This window comes from Acipenser ruthenus, chromosome 8 (genome assembly GCF_902713425.1).
Source record: "Acipenser ruthenus chromosome 8, fAciRut3.2 maternal haplotype, whole genome shotgun sequence".
Taxonomy (NCBI): domain Eukaryota; kingdom Metazoa; phylum Chordata; class Actinopteri; order Acipenseriformes; family Acipenseridae; genus Acipenser; species Acipenser ruthenus.
In genome coordinates, this window is record NC_081196.1 from 57,511,944 (window position 1) to 57,529,923 (window position 17,980).

The following is a 17,980-nucleotide window of genomic DNA, read 5'->3' on the forward strand; positions in this document are numbered from 1 at the left end:
ACCAAAAAGCAATTAGTAGGCTACAATATAATTTAAACTACAGTGGCAGTGTACAAAAAGGTCGAAACAATTGCAGGAAAGATAATAATTATCTTTAGGCCCAGAAAGCTGTATTGCGAAGAGTAAAAGAGTTGCCATATATGATACACATTTCCCTGCCTTATGAGTTTCCAAGTACAAATAAAAGTTTAATTGATTGAAAGCATTGTAATGTACTATAAGTAATCGCCTCCAAGTAAATGACCACTTTGTCACCCTGGTTCACTAGTTGTTAATTGCTATTACAGTAGCTAACCTTGTTTGTGTGGGATATAATAATAATAATATATTTCTTTTTATATAGCGCCTTTCATAGTGGACCACCATCACAAAGCGCTTTACAGAGGTAGGCTGTGAACTGTGCATTATATGCAGAGTCACTTACAATAGGACATTGATTTAACATCTCATCCATAGGATGCTAAGAAATAAATGGAGCACAAGGAGGTTAAGTGACTTGCTCAGGGTCACAAACAGTGAGTCAGTCAGTGGCAGAGGTGGGATTTGAACCAGTGACCTTCTGGTTACAAGCCATGGACTTTAACCACTGGACCACACTGCCTCCATATTACTGTATTAAACACAAAAGAATGACAAAACCGATATTTATTTTTTTTGCAACAGAATAGTTAAAAGAATATAAGATCAAACAGTGAAGCCAAAATAGAACTCGAAGATATTTTTGTACATGAGGGAAAAAAAAGGAAAGATCCATCACTATCCCCATTATCTTGTCTTAGGAATTGTTAGGATGTACCAAGTGGCCAAAGATGGTATTGCAGGGAAGCACACAGACAACAGAAGATTGGTTGCAAAATTTCTTTTTTTTCTCTTTATTTTTCAAATAATCCAGGAACTAAATTGAACAAAAACATATCAAAGCAAAATCTCAAAGAAAAAGAAAAATAACTTTTTACAAAATAAAATAAAAAAAAACTCCTAAATGCAGGATGAGGAAACTGTTTTTAGCAATACAACAGTAGAGATATACTACTTTGTATAGCCAGGACACTCATGCAGCACCCATCTCTCTCTAAACCCTTCTCCCTTTACTCTAGCACAGCCTCCCTTTTATACTCAGGCTAAAATCACTCCTCCCCTTAGAAGAAACCAAAAATTTAACTTTAGTTAACTTTAAAATCCATGTATATATCATTAATACTACTATTATATAACTATCACCAAGTTATATAAAAATCACTAGGTTGAATATCTTTGTTGCTGGATTTTAACTCTGACAGTTTGAAAGTCATGCTGCAGTCTTTCAGTAAAGCTGGTCTCGATTCACCACTTCCTGCCCTTTTTTTTTAATTGTGTCTGTTGAATAAGTAGAGATCATCCCTAAATAAGCCTGTCAATTTTACACTTATTATAAACAGTATGTGATATTGTATTATACATATATTACTTGTTAATACAAATATTTGTTTCCTTATTGTGAAAAGTATTGTTGACAAAATCATTTTAGTAATAGCTGTGCTCTTTATTCTTTGCCCTTCTCCAGGAGTCAGTAGCTACCAGATACGGTAGTTTTCAGATGCAGCCCTAATGAGTTTGTTGTATTACACACTCCTATGGATAAAGCACTCTGTTTTAGCCACGGCAGCATAGATTATTTAAGCTCCATTCCTTTACATAAGACACATAACAACAACATAAGAAACATAAGAAAAAATAGATTGAAATAGATGTCATTGATGGCATCAATTTCAACACAGTTTAATTGATTAAATATTGTATACAACAACCAATTGCTCTCCCATTCTTTTCCGCATGCTTGTATATTCTAATGTTAAAGTGTTCAGCTGGGCCCTGGCAATACACGCAGAACTTGTGACACGTGTTTTCTCACCAGGGCTGTTTGCTGTCCTGTGATGGCAAAACAATCATGTTATATTCAAACATGATGTGATGTATTATTTATTGTGGTCCAGTCCTAGAGCAATGCACATTTTTAAAGGAACACATCACAATCTCAATATCTGATCAGTCATAAAAAAGGTTACATTAACCATTGTCAAGCAAATCAGCAATTACAACATCTGTACAGTAGCTCAATAAAGAAACACAGAACTGGCTACATATGCCTGTTAAGCAACTGCAAATAACGGTAACTTATGTTATAGCCTCTTTTTGCTGATACTGTAGTATCTTAAGGGAAAAGGTGCTTCAAAGGCGCTTCAATGTTTAAAATATTATGTGGAAAATGAAGGAGCTTATATAAAAAAGTTGACTTTCTTAATCAGTAATCTTGCAAACTAGTTAAGCGGTGCCAAGGACTCATGTGTAAATCTTGTTGTGCCTGCTTTTCTGCATGTAACATAAAGCAGTTTTTCTGTTCAGTTACAAAACTCTTAAAGGCAAATGCTTTAAAATATGAAAGGACATGATCTCAAACCAATCAAATTAAGTCTGATAGATGTCCATATAATAGACCGCTAGGTCATCCTGAGTTCCCCATTTTCTGTTTTATTTCATACAAACTTTGTTTGTGTGACATAAATGTAACCTTTTTTAGACATTTATTTTGGATTTGTGATTATAGTATTTGCATTTTTAAATGTCATTATTTATAAAACAGCACAACAAAAGGTGCAGTAAAATGGCTAGTATTAACAGAAAAGCCCCCAATGTTAAAATCTGTAAGATAACATACATTCAAAGGCAATCTGTTATTTGTACTTCACATTAAAAACAGTTTAAAATTGATCTAAATTATAGTCCAAAACTGCTTTAATTTGATTTCTGCTGTCAGATATGGGAATGTTTAAAGCCCTGATACTAATGTGATTGTATCCCTTCTGTCTGCCTGCGACCCTCCTTAACATTGAGCAGGTGACTCGATTAAACATAAATCAGGCAGAAAATGCCCTGCATGAAGCAGTGCACTGAATCAAGCAAATTATCAAATGGCAAAACTCATTCTGTGCTCTGGGCAATGTGAGCTGCCAGAACTTATGTATCAAAACTTCACTCACTGTAAGATTAATTTTATTTTGTTTTGTTTGTTTTAATTCCCCACAGCAAGCTTTGTTATAGCCATGGAAAGCTGTCTACTTCACTACTGTAGGTTCCTCGAAGCAGGCTTTCATTTCCTAGTCATTGTTCATATTAGCTTCACAGGGACATATCTATATGCAAGTTTATGACAGAGAGCCATGTCAGCCTTTTTGTTCTTCTACTAAATAACTGAAGGCCAGGTTTGTTAAAAGTATTTTAATCTTCTTTGGTTACCATTTAACAAAACAAAAAGCATCCAATGTATCCTTTGTAAAATGGTGTGCTCCTTAGAGCCTTGCTCTAGGGGTACTGTGATTCCTCATACATTACAGTAAGATCACCCTTCTAAATGGTATTCTTTGCTGACACTGTACATGAATGACATCTCCTTTAAAACAGAGGTGCTTTGGAAAGCATGGCCACAGATTCCAGCTCTGGGTAGGGCTCATATTTGTCTTAGATAGAAACATTTATTAAATCCTTGATTCCCCTCTACACCCTCATAAGAAAAAAAAATAAAAAAATAAAATTACACTTCACATTAAGTATTAATTAATCATTGAGTGAACTGGAAACTTGGTGATTGAGACTTAAAAAAAAACAACAGTGGTTATAAAAGCATAATACAGAATGTTTTCAGAATTGTCTAGGGAAGTTACCTATCATTAGCATGAATTAATAATATCAGTATCAATTGCTCTTTGCTCACTAGCAAACTTAATTTAAAGGGATCAATAAAACATATTTGGTCTTCGGATCCTAAAAGTAGTGTCCCTTAGTTGAGAAATGTCGATATTCCCCAAAGCAGATACCTATACCCACTTCTCTGAGCATGAGTTCATATTTGTATAACATGCAATTGCTTATTGTTATTTTCATTCAGACTGGCAGAATCTATAAAAAAAAACAAAGATGTCTTTGTGTTGCATCTGCTGTATACCATTTTCACCCCATCCCAACGATCTGAGGGTGTTAGCATTTACTGGAATGTTTCTGATTTTGTATCTAAGGAAACAACCAAGTAATTAAAAATTATTTTAATGATATAAGAGAATGGGATTACTTTTTTTTTTTAACTACAAACATTTAGATAAGCTTGGATTGAGTCAAAAAGTGACAATTAGATAATCTCTCTCATTACATCCAAGCAAGAATGATCTCCTGCATAAATTTGTTTGGGAGCTGTGGTAGAGTCCTGGTATACTTGCCTCAGGCAGCCGAGGAGAACACAAGAGACTCAGGTAGAGAGACTGACGTTGATACGCCAACACAGGCGCACAGGATTCAATCAATAAACACAAACAAAAAGTAAACAATAATGTCATGTGACGCTACCAGCAATGGTAGCGCACAGAGGACGGTACAAGACTGTACAAACACTCAAAATAAAACACAATATGACAAACTATAAATCAAAGGTGCCGTGAAAACGGCAGGCCTTGCAGCAGCCCCGATCACAGTGATAGCTATGTTTTTATACTGACGCTCCGCTGAGACACGCCCACCTGCCTGCTGGAACAGCTCATTGCTTTCAGCTGCTGCTCCACACAGACAGGTAATCATCCCCGGCGGAGTGCCACAGCAGTTAAACAATTAAATCAATTTATTTACAACATTAACCCCAAAATACAATAAAACTACATGTTTTTTTTTTTAACCAGAGTGAATAAGGTGTTCTTCAGTTTATTAGACTCTTCAAATTCTTTTCAAGCTTCTCACCTTTGTATTTGTGGTATCTCAGCAGAAAAGAGTCCCAATTGCAATTCTTAGGTGTCTATTGTTCTTAGTTATCTCCCATTGATTTTCCATATTAATGGGATTGGCTGCAAAACCAGACATCTTATCAGTATGATTTATAGTTGTTTTAGGTATGCACCTGTTGCTGCATTCATACTTTTTGTATTTGTTTGATCCCTTCCGTGTAAGTCTATTATGGCCTGGGCTCCCAGTATATTACAATTACCTTCATTACCATATAACAGGCTTCTCAATATAATGCCCAAAAAACACTTTGCACTGTAATAAGGTTGTATTCAGACCTATACAGAAACACAGTTCTGAGTACATGGAAGTTTGTCAGTTGAATTACCGTACCAGATTTGAATGGAAGCTGTGTTAACACATGCCTTTACTCTGATTTCAAGTTTCTGTTGTAGAGAATGCCTTCTTTTTTATGCTAATTATTTCTCTTAGCCCAACAGCTGAGTTGCATAGTGGTTAGAATTTAGTCTAACCTGATTTTAAATACTCCTATCTTAGGGAAAGTCACTTCATATTGTTCTTGTTGTTTTTTTAAATGCTGCAAATGATTATTCATAGATTATTTATAGCACACACAATGTGAATGGTGGTTCTCCATTAGCGTTTCCTTGTAAAAACATTGGTAGGCCCCTATCACAGTACATTCTTGTTGAGGACTGTTTTATGTCTTTTTAAAAACATATTTAAGCATAGTCAGGACACACCACCAAACATATTAGTTTGAACAATACATCATACAGCACAACTGCTTTTGATCCAGTCATTGACGCACTGGCTTGGGCAAGACCAAGGTTAGGAGAGGGAAAGTGCTATACCAGTGATCATGCTAAAATACCATTACAGTAAAGCAAGCCTACCAGTGTTTGCACTATCCTTCTGGCTCGCCAGTGAGGCAGGGAGTGAGAACATGGTATCCACCTTGCAGGTGAGGTCACAGCTCTGGGAATGAGCTTTAAATGAAAATCTGGCCTAATCTTCCGCCTCTGGGATGGGACAAAATCAGCAGCTGAGGTAGAAATGAGCATGGCTTCTTCCCCCAGAGTAAAGAAGCTGAGAAGGTTAATAGTTTAAAGAGAGGAAAGGCCCCACCCCTTGTTCTCTATATTTTTCAAATGCCTCTTAATAATAGTACATACCGATAAATCATCTCTTGATCACTCGTTTTATCACCAGATTCCTCAATAATGTGATCCAAGTCGTTATTTTATTACTATAACATCTAAAAAAAGCTCTGCAAATGTCTGTGATGTTCTTTGAGCGCTGGATGCGGAAGCAGCTACGTTGTTTGTTTATGTCCGTGTTATCTATGTGGTGTCGGGTCTATCAGTATTCACGCCTTTTTTTCGGCTTCTCTCGGCTCCTATCGGTCTTACTCGGCCATTGAATGGTTTTCTCGGCTTTTCCCGGAGAAAAAACGACTAGAGACCTGTTTTTTGCGTCTTTTTGATGATGTCCGACATTGGACCGGAAAGGGAAAATTGCGATGTCGGACCATATCCGACATAGGACCACAAAGGGTTAAGAAAAAGCAAATGGGGGTATGTCGCTGTATTGAATATAATATTGGGATTTACAGGTAGTGGACAAAAAAATGGAAACACCTGGGTAAATGAGGGACACCAAGCATATTGAAAGCAAGGGCTTCCACACAGATGTGGCTCATGCGTTGATTAAGCAAATAACATCCCATCCGGTGCACTCAGTGCTTGGTGCGCTCAATGCTCTGTGCCCTCGGTACGATAGCACCCCAGTGAGTACAGTACCTGCTGCTCGGTGCACGCGCCGCTAGCTCCACTCAGTGCACTCGGTGTGCATGGTACTTGGTGCACCTGGTGCGCATAGTGCCTCGGTGCTTGGTGCATTTAGGACATACCCTGCTCAGTGCACTCGGTGAGCATCCGGGACACAGGAGCCAATTGGCACACACAGTGCTTGCCGCACTTGACAACCATAACGAACGTTCCATTTCATACCTGCACGTCCTGCAAGGCGAATATACCACCCAGCGACAAACACCCGCTCTGCGTGCGGTGCCTGTGGGTCCAACAGGGGGACTTCTGCAACTTGTGTGCGGCCTTTCAGCCCAGGGTGCGTCACAATAGGCTCAGAAGGGCCATGGGGCTAGACACTCAGTCTCCCGCGGCAGCCGTCAGCAGCCCTCGGAGCCCCATCCCCGCTCCTCCAGCTCTCACAGAGCCCCTCACAGGAGATCCCCTAAGGTCAGGTTCCTGTGACGAGACCTTGTAGTTGCTCCCCTTATCCCCCAGGGTGAGAAGGGTGAAGCACTCAAAGCAGACGAGGAACGTCATTTATCTCAAGAAGCAGATGGCTCAGGTCCTTGAGCTGCTGTCTAGGCAGCAAGTTCCTGCGGCATCGGTAGAGGCCCCGCTACCGCCTGCACCTGATTCGGCCCCTGGGTCTCCCATGGAAGCCCAGGTCAAGCCGGAGCCACAGCCCTTGATGGCGGAGGAAGGCACTCCTTCCCCACAGAGATGGAGGAAGAGGAGAAGCTGGCACCATCGACTGTGGCGGAACTTAGCATGAGATTGCCTTGGAGACTAGTTTACCGCCATTGCCCAGCTCCATGCCGGCATTAATGGGGTGCGATGCAAATTTTTTACAGATCCCCTGGACGACACCAGCAGAGCCCTGCCGGTCCGTGTTTCAGACGCAGGCAGTAGCTCCCACAGCACAGCCATTCCCACCGTTCCCTGATTTTATGGAGGAGGTACGCTCCTCTTGGGATTGGCCCTCGTCAGCGCCGAGTATTTTGAAGTAAGCCGCCTGACTTGCTTAATTGGAAGGCGCAGAGAAGCTGGGCTTGGTAGGATTCCCCCCGGTTGACTCTACCATCGCAGCCTTGGTTAAGGCCCTGCCGGTGGGTGGATTGTCAAGGGACCCTGTTTGCCCAAACCCTCAATATAGGGTTACAGAGACACATTTGAGGAGGACTTATACAGCGCCCGTCTGACTAACAGAGTACTAAACTATCTCGACGACTGGCTGATTTGTAAACAGTCGCGAGAGGGAGCAGTAGCCCACACGGTGATTGTGACGCAGCATCTGGCGAGGCTGGGCCTCACCATCAACGATGCGAAGAGTCGGCTTATACCGGCGCAGTGCACAACGCACTTGGGGCCGGCTGGACTCCAGTACGATGTGTGCATACCTGTCGGACAACAGAGTAGCAGCTATTCAGGGTTGCCTGTCCTTGTTCCAACAGGGATCGAAGGTCCCCTTGGTGCGGTTCCAAAAATTGTTGGGTCTGATGGCCGCAGCCGTATCAGCCATCGAGCTGGGTCTATTATGCATACGCCCACTCCAAGCATGGCTCAATGCTTACCCCCACCTGGGAGAGTAGCTGCTCACTCTACTAGAGGATTGGCTACATCTCAGGCCCTTTTCTGTCCAATATATGTATGACAGCTAGCTGGACTAAGCCACGTACATTCTCCAGGTTCTACTGCTTGAATGTGGTAGATCCTTCCTTGCCTTCAATAGGCACGAGGGTCCTTGAGGTTGCACGCTCACACTGCTAACCTCGGTCGCATCGGTCGCCTCTCACAGGTTCGATGCAAAAAGAGAAATGGCTTCCTCAGTATGACGGTTTTAATCCCTCGGTAGGCGGGACCGAGGGAGTCATCCCAGGAAGGGGCCTATCGGCAGCTCTGGTATAGAGGGCTCAGAAAATACCTACCAACAGGCAGGCATATCCCATATGTAATGTTGTTGGTGGTTGTCTTCTCTTTCAGGGAACCAGGGTTACGGTAAGTAACCTAACATTTTTTTTTGAATACCTTACAAATCATTTCTTGTTCACAAGTATTGTAGAGGGTTATCTTTCTTTTTACACATTAGACACATTGTCCCCAAGTAAAAGGAAACAGCCATCTATCTGATTGTCCTTAATGACAGCTCCTCCTGTTAAAACACCTATTGTCGTCTTCGATTTAATGACAGAAGATCTGAAGTGTTTAATTTTTAATTGTGAGCTGATACCGAAGCTTACTTTGAGTAGCTGAGGTTTGAAGCACTCAGCAGGAAGGACACAGCTTACTTATGAGACGTTTTCCTAATCGTCGAAGCTTTGTAGAGGTTTTGTAAATCCTTGTTCATTAGATGGGGCTTTGTGAACCTCCAGTTTGACGGGAAAGACAGTACATGCCTGCATATTGTATTGCATTGTCTTCTAAATCATGCATGTACAACTCACAGCGTAGAGTAACTACAGGAACTAAACCATACTTATTTATACTGAAGGCAGTGTAAAAGAAGTAGAGATGTTATCAGTGTGAGGCAGCACTTAATACTTTGTTCTGTTTTAGCAGCAGAAAGGAGATATTTAGTCGTCCTGTAATCTAATATCATAATGTGACAAGCAGGCTTTTTAAGCCCTGAAATGTTCATTTAAATTAGGAAATGATAGGTAAATTGATCAATGTGTCGAAACATTAGCAGATTGAACACAACGCAAGCACCACGTACTGTATTTGGCTTTGCTAATGTTTTGGGTTCATATTACAAAGAATCTTGATGCTGGAAAATAAAAGCACGGCAAGTGCACTTTTTGAACTTGTAGACAGCAGGAAATCTGTCGACTGTTTTGGCTCGTTTGATTATGAATTCAGGGGAAATTTCTCTGGGGATTTAAGGTTGCACATATTAAAACACTAGTAAAACAACGACTTATCAATGGACTTTTAACACATGCTTTTCTGACAGGACGACCCTTTAATGATAAGCAGACAGTATTAGATCCTCAGGAACCACATCCAATTCTGTGTTATGATATATGGGCTAAACCAGATCAAAAGCATTTTTGATCTCCCAGTTACTCTAAGAGAAAGGGAACGGTGTTAAAAATAGAAAGGATGGCAAACTAAGTACTGTACAGTACATGCTGATATCACTGCGTTTGGTCCAGTATTACTACATAATCTCATGCAGATTTCTTGAGGACTTGCATTATATGCTTACAGATATTTCCCTGTAGATTTTTTTTTTCTCCCCAAACTCAATTTGTTTCACTGTAAAAAAAAAACAAAACAGTATTGTCTGTGTTGTCTTACGATGTAACTCACAATACATTAGGACACTACAATTGGGGCCTCTGTGAGGTGGAATGACCCATATAAAACTAAAATGAACCGCAAATGCAGGCATATAATGATTGTATTTGTTTTTACTAATAAGGTCACAGCAGGGTTACTAGGGTGGAGCAGTGTTTTTTCTCTTCTGGAGAACTGGTATAGATGTATAAATAATGATATATTGTTCAACAGGTTGTTGCCAAACTCATTTTGACAAGCTAGGTTACTGTGTAATTTCCTGATATTTAAACAATACTTTATACGCATTGTGCAACAGCTGTTTAAAGTACACTGAGCAAATTGAAATACACTTTTATGGATTTAGAATGATTGTATTGTGATAAGATTAGTAATTACCTAATTGTGACACGCAATAGCTTTTTTCTTTTTTTACTTTGCACAAAGTTCAACAAACAATATATTTGTTGAATTGTTTATAGTCTTTTTTTTATCTCATTCACACAGTATCATCACAATAATAAGTATAGTTTAATAATACTGTCTGCAGTGGAAAAATAAAAAGAGTGAAATAACTGGCTACTAGCTACACATTCTAACAATATATAGGAAGCTTATATGGGGAAAAAACAAACTACAGTACAGTTAAAATGTGTTTAGCTAAAGCTGTGCCCTGTACTCAGTGCTTCACATGTTTTGCATATCTAAAACAAAGAAATGACCAGACGCATCATTTAGCCACTATTATGCTGTCTAGGATGCACAAAATTGAGTTAATTCTATTTATCATGAGGTTCAATAAACCTCTGCTGAAACACTGTGCATTGAGTTGGCCTATGCCAAGCCATGTTTTAACATAATCTTCAGATCAGTGGTGGGTCGACTAATCTGATGAACAGGAGCAAGGACACTGTTGTTGTTAGGAGTGCTAGATTTTTGGCATTTCGTCGTTTGGGGTGAAAAACAAACTAGTAACTTCCTTACTCATAGAAGGCCCATCCTGAAATATATCAATACAGTACACTTTTGTCATTCAGTTCTTGGAACAGGAAAGCATGTTTTCTATTGTAAATGTTATCTATATATAGTTATTTTTTATATATCAGACATCTTTTTTTTATTTTTATTGTGCAGTAATAATAATTAAGCTGTTGCCTATTTCTTATCGTCCTTGGTCCTGAGACCAAGTTTAAGAGAAAATGAAATGTGGTTGTGAAACGTGTTATTTGCTTTACATGAGACCACAAAAACATACAAAATATGAGACCAATATTTGGGACCCCAAAATATTGAACGTTCAGTATTCTGAACGTCCACACCCGAGGGCCCACGGGCTGGCGGAAGTGTAGCCAATTCCAAATGAAAAATGTTTGGTATACTGAGCAAAATATAAAGTGCACTCCCACCAATCTACATCTCCCATGTTAAACATGCTTGGACAGGATTGATGTATATATATATATATATATATATATTGTAGCATTTCAGATATGAACTGGTAATTCTTTATCGCCTGGGTTCTAAAGTCAGTCTTTGTGTACTGATGTGTCGTTAACCTGATTTTAATTTAATTACACTATTATTAGGAAAGGGCACATACATTCTCTATGTGTTATAAGAATGTTCTGACACTGCACAGGTATGGAGCAGCAAGCATGTTAATTAGTAATGAATGAACAATCTGACAATATGCAGTCTGCTGCTGGTTCCTTTGCATATTAATAGACCTCTCATTATTATTTAATATGACAGCAGCTCCAAGCGCAGTAGCTAGTACTAAGACTGGATCCCCATTAGCTGTAACATGGATTCGCTATGACAACACATTGCTTTATTTGTTTCAAAATGAAATTGTGTTGATAGTGAAAATATTTGTTACGACCTTGGTAGTGCAACATGATAGGAATTAGTTTGTCTACATTTCTAGATTATGTGAACCTGAGAACTGCTTGTATCTGTTGATACATGTGTCTTAATGAGTCCTCTTCAGTCCTGTATTTCATCATTCTTCCCTGGTACCCATTTCTCTGTGTTTCAGGTTATACACCATTGAAGATTTAAGTGCTCATGCAAATTATTTGTCATTTCATATAGGGTTTTATTGGGTGATTACATAAATATTCTAACCCTTAAAAGGACTGTCAGTAGAGCTGGAACCAAAAACAACCCTTTAAACAAAGTTGAACCGAGAATTATGTGTGTTTGTTTTGTATTCAGTATACATTTAAAGGCCAGCCAATAAGATAAATCTCAGCTACAAAAAAAGTGTGTTCTATTGAAATGAAGGGAATGAGCTTGACCGACAGCGCAAGTACCAACGTCACGGCCTGTCATCCAATTGACAGTGGCACTTCAATGACAACACGAAAATGATCTTTTCTGTTCAGTTGCTGATAAAATGTGAATGTTTCTGTAAAGACCATTTGGATGACAGAAGTTATCAGATTAGGCAATAAATCATGGAAACTCTTTATTTTACATTGTCTTACGCTAGTTATATGCCAAGATAAAACTATTGACTCCCTAAATATGTATGTGGTAGATACACTATTTGATATACTACCTCTTCAGAACCCACTAAAATAAAGATCAGTCTACAATTACCTTTTATATGTAAAGACATTTTAGACTTCAATTGTTGACTTTAATTTAAATAAAGTTGCATACTGATCTTTAATTTTGTAGCAAATGCTGAATAAGTCAAATAAGCCTTTTCTATTATTTTAGTGGCAGGATTCCACCCACTCTTCTACAGATTCCACTCTGACACGGATGATATTTTAAAGGATAGTGACAAATGTCGGCAGACAACAGGTAAATGTTATTTGTTTTCATTTTATTTGAATATAACATGCTACATTTTTCTGAATTGCAGTTTTTATATTTTACACATTTGTATTTGTTTGCTGACATTTTGTAAGGATGTAAACACATTGTTTATATTAGTCCTGGCATGATCATTATTTTAATAGGATCACACTAAGATCAATCTATCATAAATGCAAATAAGTTAGAAAATGCACGTATACTATATACTATAAAACTATTTGTAAAAGATCAGAAACCTTTATACTTTTATACTACATTAAAACAGTTTAACTTGCAGAAGGAACACAGAAATCAACTAGTTTGTTTTTCAGTAATCATTTTAATACTGTAAGACTGTAAAATATGTGGTGATGAAATAAACGGTGGTTAAATGTGAGAGATTGACATCACTTTAGACCAACACCTTCTGTTTATTCAGAGGGCCAGTACAGTATAGGATGATGGAAAGCTTAAGACTTCAAGTGGGTAATTCAGTCACCACTCCTGTCTCTAGGGCCTCTTTTCAGCAAAGACTTACAATTTTTGCTGCATTGTGCCAGTGTGACATTAACCACTGTATTAGGACTCTCCAAACTAATTTAATTGCTGTAATGTAGACATGCAAACAGTAAAGCTTTAAAACAATTTTAATTACAATACAAAATGACATACAGACGTGCTCAAATTTGTTGGTACCCTCCACAAAAAATGAAGAATGCACAATTTTCTCTGAAATAACTCGAAACTGACAAAAGTAATTGGCATCCACCATTGTTTATTCCATATTTAATAGAAATCAGACTTTGCTTTTGATTTTTTTATTCAACATAATATTGTAAATAATAAAACAAATGAAAATGGCATGGACAAAAATGATGGGACCGCTAACCTAATATTTTGTTACACAACCTTTAGAGGCAATCACTGCAATCAAACGTTTTCTGTAGCTCGCAATGAGACTTCTGCACCTGTTAACAGGTAGTTTGGCCCACTCTTCCTGAGCAAACTGCTCCAGCTGTCTCAAGTTTGATGGGTGCCTTCTCCAGACTGCAAGTTTCAGCTCTTTCCATAGATGTTCGATAGGATTCAGATCAGGACTCACAGAAGGCCACTTCAGAATAGTCCAATGTTTTGTTCTTATCCATTCTTGGGTGCTTTTAGCTGTGTGTTTTGGGTCATTATCCTGTTGGAGGACCCATGACCTGCGACTGAGACGGAGCTTTCTGACACTGGGCAGTAAGTTTCGCTCCAGAATGCCTTGATAGTCTTGAGATTTCATTGTGCCCTGCACAGATTCAAGGCACCCTGTGCCAGGCGCAGCAAAGCAGCCCCAAAACATAACCGAGCCTCCTCCATGTTTCACTGTAGGTATGGTGTTCTTTTCTTTGAAAGCTTCATTTTTTCGTCTGTGAACATAGAGCTGATGTGACTTGCCAAAAAGCTCCAGTTTTGACTCATCTGTTCAAAGGACATTCTCCCAGAAGGATTGTGGCTTGTCAATATGCATTTTAGCAAATTCCAGTCTGGCTTTTTTATGTTTTTCTTTCAAAAGTGGAGTCCTCCTGGGTCTTCTTCCATGGAGCCCACTTTCGCTCAAAAAGCGACGGATGGTGCGATCAGAAACTGACGTACCTTCACCTTGGAGTTCAGCTTGTATCTCTTTGGCAGTTATCCTTGGTTCTTTTTCTACCATTCGCACTATCCTTCTGTTCAATCAGGGGTCGATTTTCCTCTTGCGGCCGCGCCCAGGGAGTTTGGCTACAGTTCCATGGACCTTAAACTTCTTAATAATATTTGCAACTGTTGTCACAGGAACATCAAGCTGCTTGGAGATGGTCTTGTAGCCTTTACCTTTACCATGCTTGTCTATTATTTTCTTTCTGATCTCCTCAGACAACTCTCTCCTTTGCTTTCTCTGGTCCATGTTCAGTGTGGTGTATACAACGATACCAAACAGCACAGTGACTACTTTTCTCCATTTAAATAGGCTGAATGACTGATTACAAGATTGGAGACATGTGTGATACTAATTAAAGAAATCCAATTATTTATTATCTTTTCTAGGGGGTACCAACAAATGTGTCCAGGCCATTTTAGAATATCTTTGTAGAATAAGCAATAATTCATCTCTTTTCACAGCTTTGCTTTATTCTATGACATACTAAAGGCATGCAAGTATACATGATAAAATAGCTTTTAATTTCATCACTTTTCAGGAGGAATGAAGCATTATTTCAATGAGCTGTAAGGGTACCAACAAATTTGAGCACGTCTGTACTTAGTCTATGGTGTTTTTGTATTCGTAATATCTTTATCAAGCACATGTGTCAGATTTACAGCTGTTCAGATTTCTGCATACACTTTATAATGTGGCGTTGTGCATCTCTTTATAATGTGGTGTTGTGCATCTCTTTATAATGTGGCGTTGTGCATCTCTTTATAATGTGGCGTTGTGCATCTCTTTATAATGTGGCGTTGTGCATCTCTTTAGTGACTAAGTAGTGCAGGAAAACAAAACTGAGAAAAAACCTCATTGAAAACCTAGATTCATAGCTCCATGGAATTGTTTCTGTGGTGACAGTAACATCATTATTTGTGTTGTTTTCTATAGCATGTCCCGATTACATGTACTGATAACAGTATCAGCACAATAAGAAATGCTCCCCACCTTCATCATTACAATCTCTGACATAATCTCTGACATAAATATATCTAATTTCATTGGCATCCAACATTAGTAAAACCTGTTAAGATCCCATTCAACTAACAGTGACTCATTAGGACACTTAAAGTGAAAGAGTTGTAGTAAAGGGTAAATGTCCTAACAAAATTAGAACAAATGCTTCTTCATGACTTATAACACATATACTTAAAATTACTTAAATATAACTCAACTTTATGAAACAAAGGCAGTTGTGTTTACGTGTTTAGTTGATTAAGACGATCTCTCTTTTTTTCTAAAATTGGAGATGAAAGGAAAATGAGTTTTAAAAGTCACACATGGCTGTAATTTAAGATTTGTTTTCAACCTCATTGTCCGTAACAGTTGAAAGAAACCTGCATTGAAAGTTTATTAACTAGGCCATTGCCTGAGGCAGTAGGTTTCATTTATTATAACTGCCTTGACAGCATTCTTCTTTCTTTTTAAAGTTAAAGAGCAAGATAATACCTTACAAAAATAGAGCCTTCGACACTTTAACAAAATCAAGTTTCAAGTCATCAGATCATTTGGAGCCCTCATGGCTCTTACCATACAACCTTTAGTAAAGAAAAAAAAAAAAAGTACAGGTACATTTATTTAAAACATTTTTTGAAGGAGTTTCATTGAGATTCAGTCCAATTCAGTCCTGAAAAGGATTTGTAAATCATTCCTTTCACCAATTTGAATCAGATATTTATGTATATACATATCAGTGTGGCTACAGTTCAGGTATTCAAGAATCATGGTCATTTTTGGAAAATCTAGTTTTCTGAAAAGTAATTCACATTTCAAAAGTCACGAGAACACACTTTTCAGAAAACGTAATGCAATATTGTTGTTGGTTTAACTTTTTAAAGTCAAGTAAACATAGAAAAGTGTTTTTTTTTTTAAAAAAAATCAAATATTCTGAATTATTTTTTCAAAAACAGCAACATGTAAAACAGTTAGGAGTGAATTGCATTGCTAACTGTTTTATATGCACACTACAATAAACATACAGGTATTATTTATAACATGCAAATAATAAAACAGTGATTAACTTTATCAAAAACTGGGAGTGGACAAAAGCTGTCATTTGTAATTGTGTGTAATTAACTAATTTACATAAGCTGGCATTGTATTGTAAAGTGTTAAATGGGCACTAGAGTGGTGTAGAAAACCTAGCATATCTAGGTTAAGATGATCCTTGTGAACAGACCTGAACTGGTTTATCATGGAACAACTAAAATGCACTGATACATATTTTTTAAAACAGTTTACTCACTCTGAACAGCTGCACATACATTTGGTGTGGTAATTGTGTTTGGCCATTTAATTGTGTTGATCATTTTTATTTATTCATATGTTATCTATCAGCCAATCAAGTCACTCCATTCACAAACAACTCAATTTTTACAAAACAGTTGAATTTAAAATTCATACTAAATACATGTTTTGCTCCTAATTAAAGACAGTTTATAATACATTAAACTGAGCCGTACGTCATTTAAATGACAATATTGGGTGACAACCAATCGATTGCAAATTCATTGTTCTCTTAAACTCAAAGTGTTCATTAGAGAGACTCAGCTGTAGATATTGACTTATTTTTATTTATCCAGAGTCTATCAGCTGAGATACCACTTCTCATTTCCATTGTGGTTCTGACTGTTCAGTTCTACTGCTTGGTTGGTTGAAGGCACATATGAATTTACATGCCCCAGGCCAACACAATAAGTAAGTGCCTCAGCTGGGATTCCGGATCCCAGTCCTCAGCATTAACCTACTGGGCACTGACTTGATAAAATGTGTTTGCATTAAAAAAAAAAAAAAAAACATCCTATAGCAAATCCTTGAGCTGTAAGTTTATTTTTTCCCTCATTTAGAAACAGTTGACTCATGTATATTTTAGTTAAGTGAACAAAGACCTTCAGCAGAATGTGGAGGCCACACTCATTATATAGAACACCAAAGCTTTGGATATGGGATGAACAATATTTCTGCATACATATTGAATAGAATGAGCAGACCGCAAACAAGTGTGGCTATTAAATCCTGTCATGATGTATACTGTACATCAATATTGAACTGATGTCTTTTAAAATGCAAACAAGGTTTTAAATGATGTGCCCCTTCATTTCAGCTAGAGAATCCGCTTCACGCCATCTGCCTATCAGATGGTTAGAAACCAGGACTGCGTATTAATGCCACATGTTCGATCCTCGTGTACTGGCTAGATTCATACTGCTAATAACTGCACTTGAGTCATGTCACTGAAATGTGTGTGACAGCTAAGCGATGAGATATTTATGAAGCTGCCTGTCCCTCGAAAATAAGCAGAGATGGAAATACCAGGCATACACTGGTTAGCAAAGGGCAGCATTTAAACGTATAAGTGATTAAAACTCAAAAAGGTTCCATATAGGGTCATCTGTCATGTCCATATTTTAAAAGCTTTCTTTGATGTCAAGTCAGGAAAACCTTAATACCCCCTTTCAATAAATTAATTTAACCCTCAGGTAATTCAAGTAACAATAGTGTGTTACCTCCTGGTAACAAATCTCCATGGAGGAGGTTTCAGTTAGCTGTACAACATTAGCACTGTACTGTAAGTATAAGTGTCAACACTTTAAAATGTTTGTAA

General features: G+C 38.1%; 1 protein-coding gene across 9 annotated transcripts in view; it reads left to right on the forward strand.

Moving 5' to 3' along the window:
• The window catches only part of LOC117407345 (dachshund homolog 1-like), a 170,778-nt gene that overhangs the window by 69,663 nt on the left and 83,135 nt on the right, over positions 1-17,980 (forward strand). For 5 of the 9 annotated variants that reach the window (XM_059029354.1, XM_059029352.1, XM_059029353.1 and 2 more), the window contains exon 3: positions 12,576-12,662. The exons of the other annotated variants lie outside the window; for them this stretch is intronic. In XM_059029354.1, coding sequence (XP_058885337.1) covers positions 12,576-12,662 — 87 coding nt within the window. The remainder of the gene's footprint in view (positions 1-12,575; positions 12,663-17,980) is intronic. 9 annotated transcript variants of the gene reach the window in all.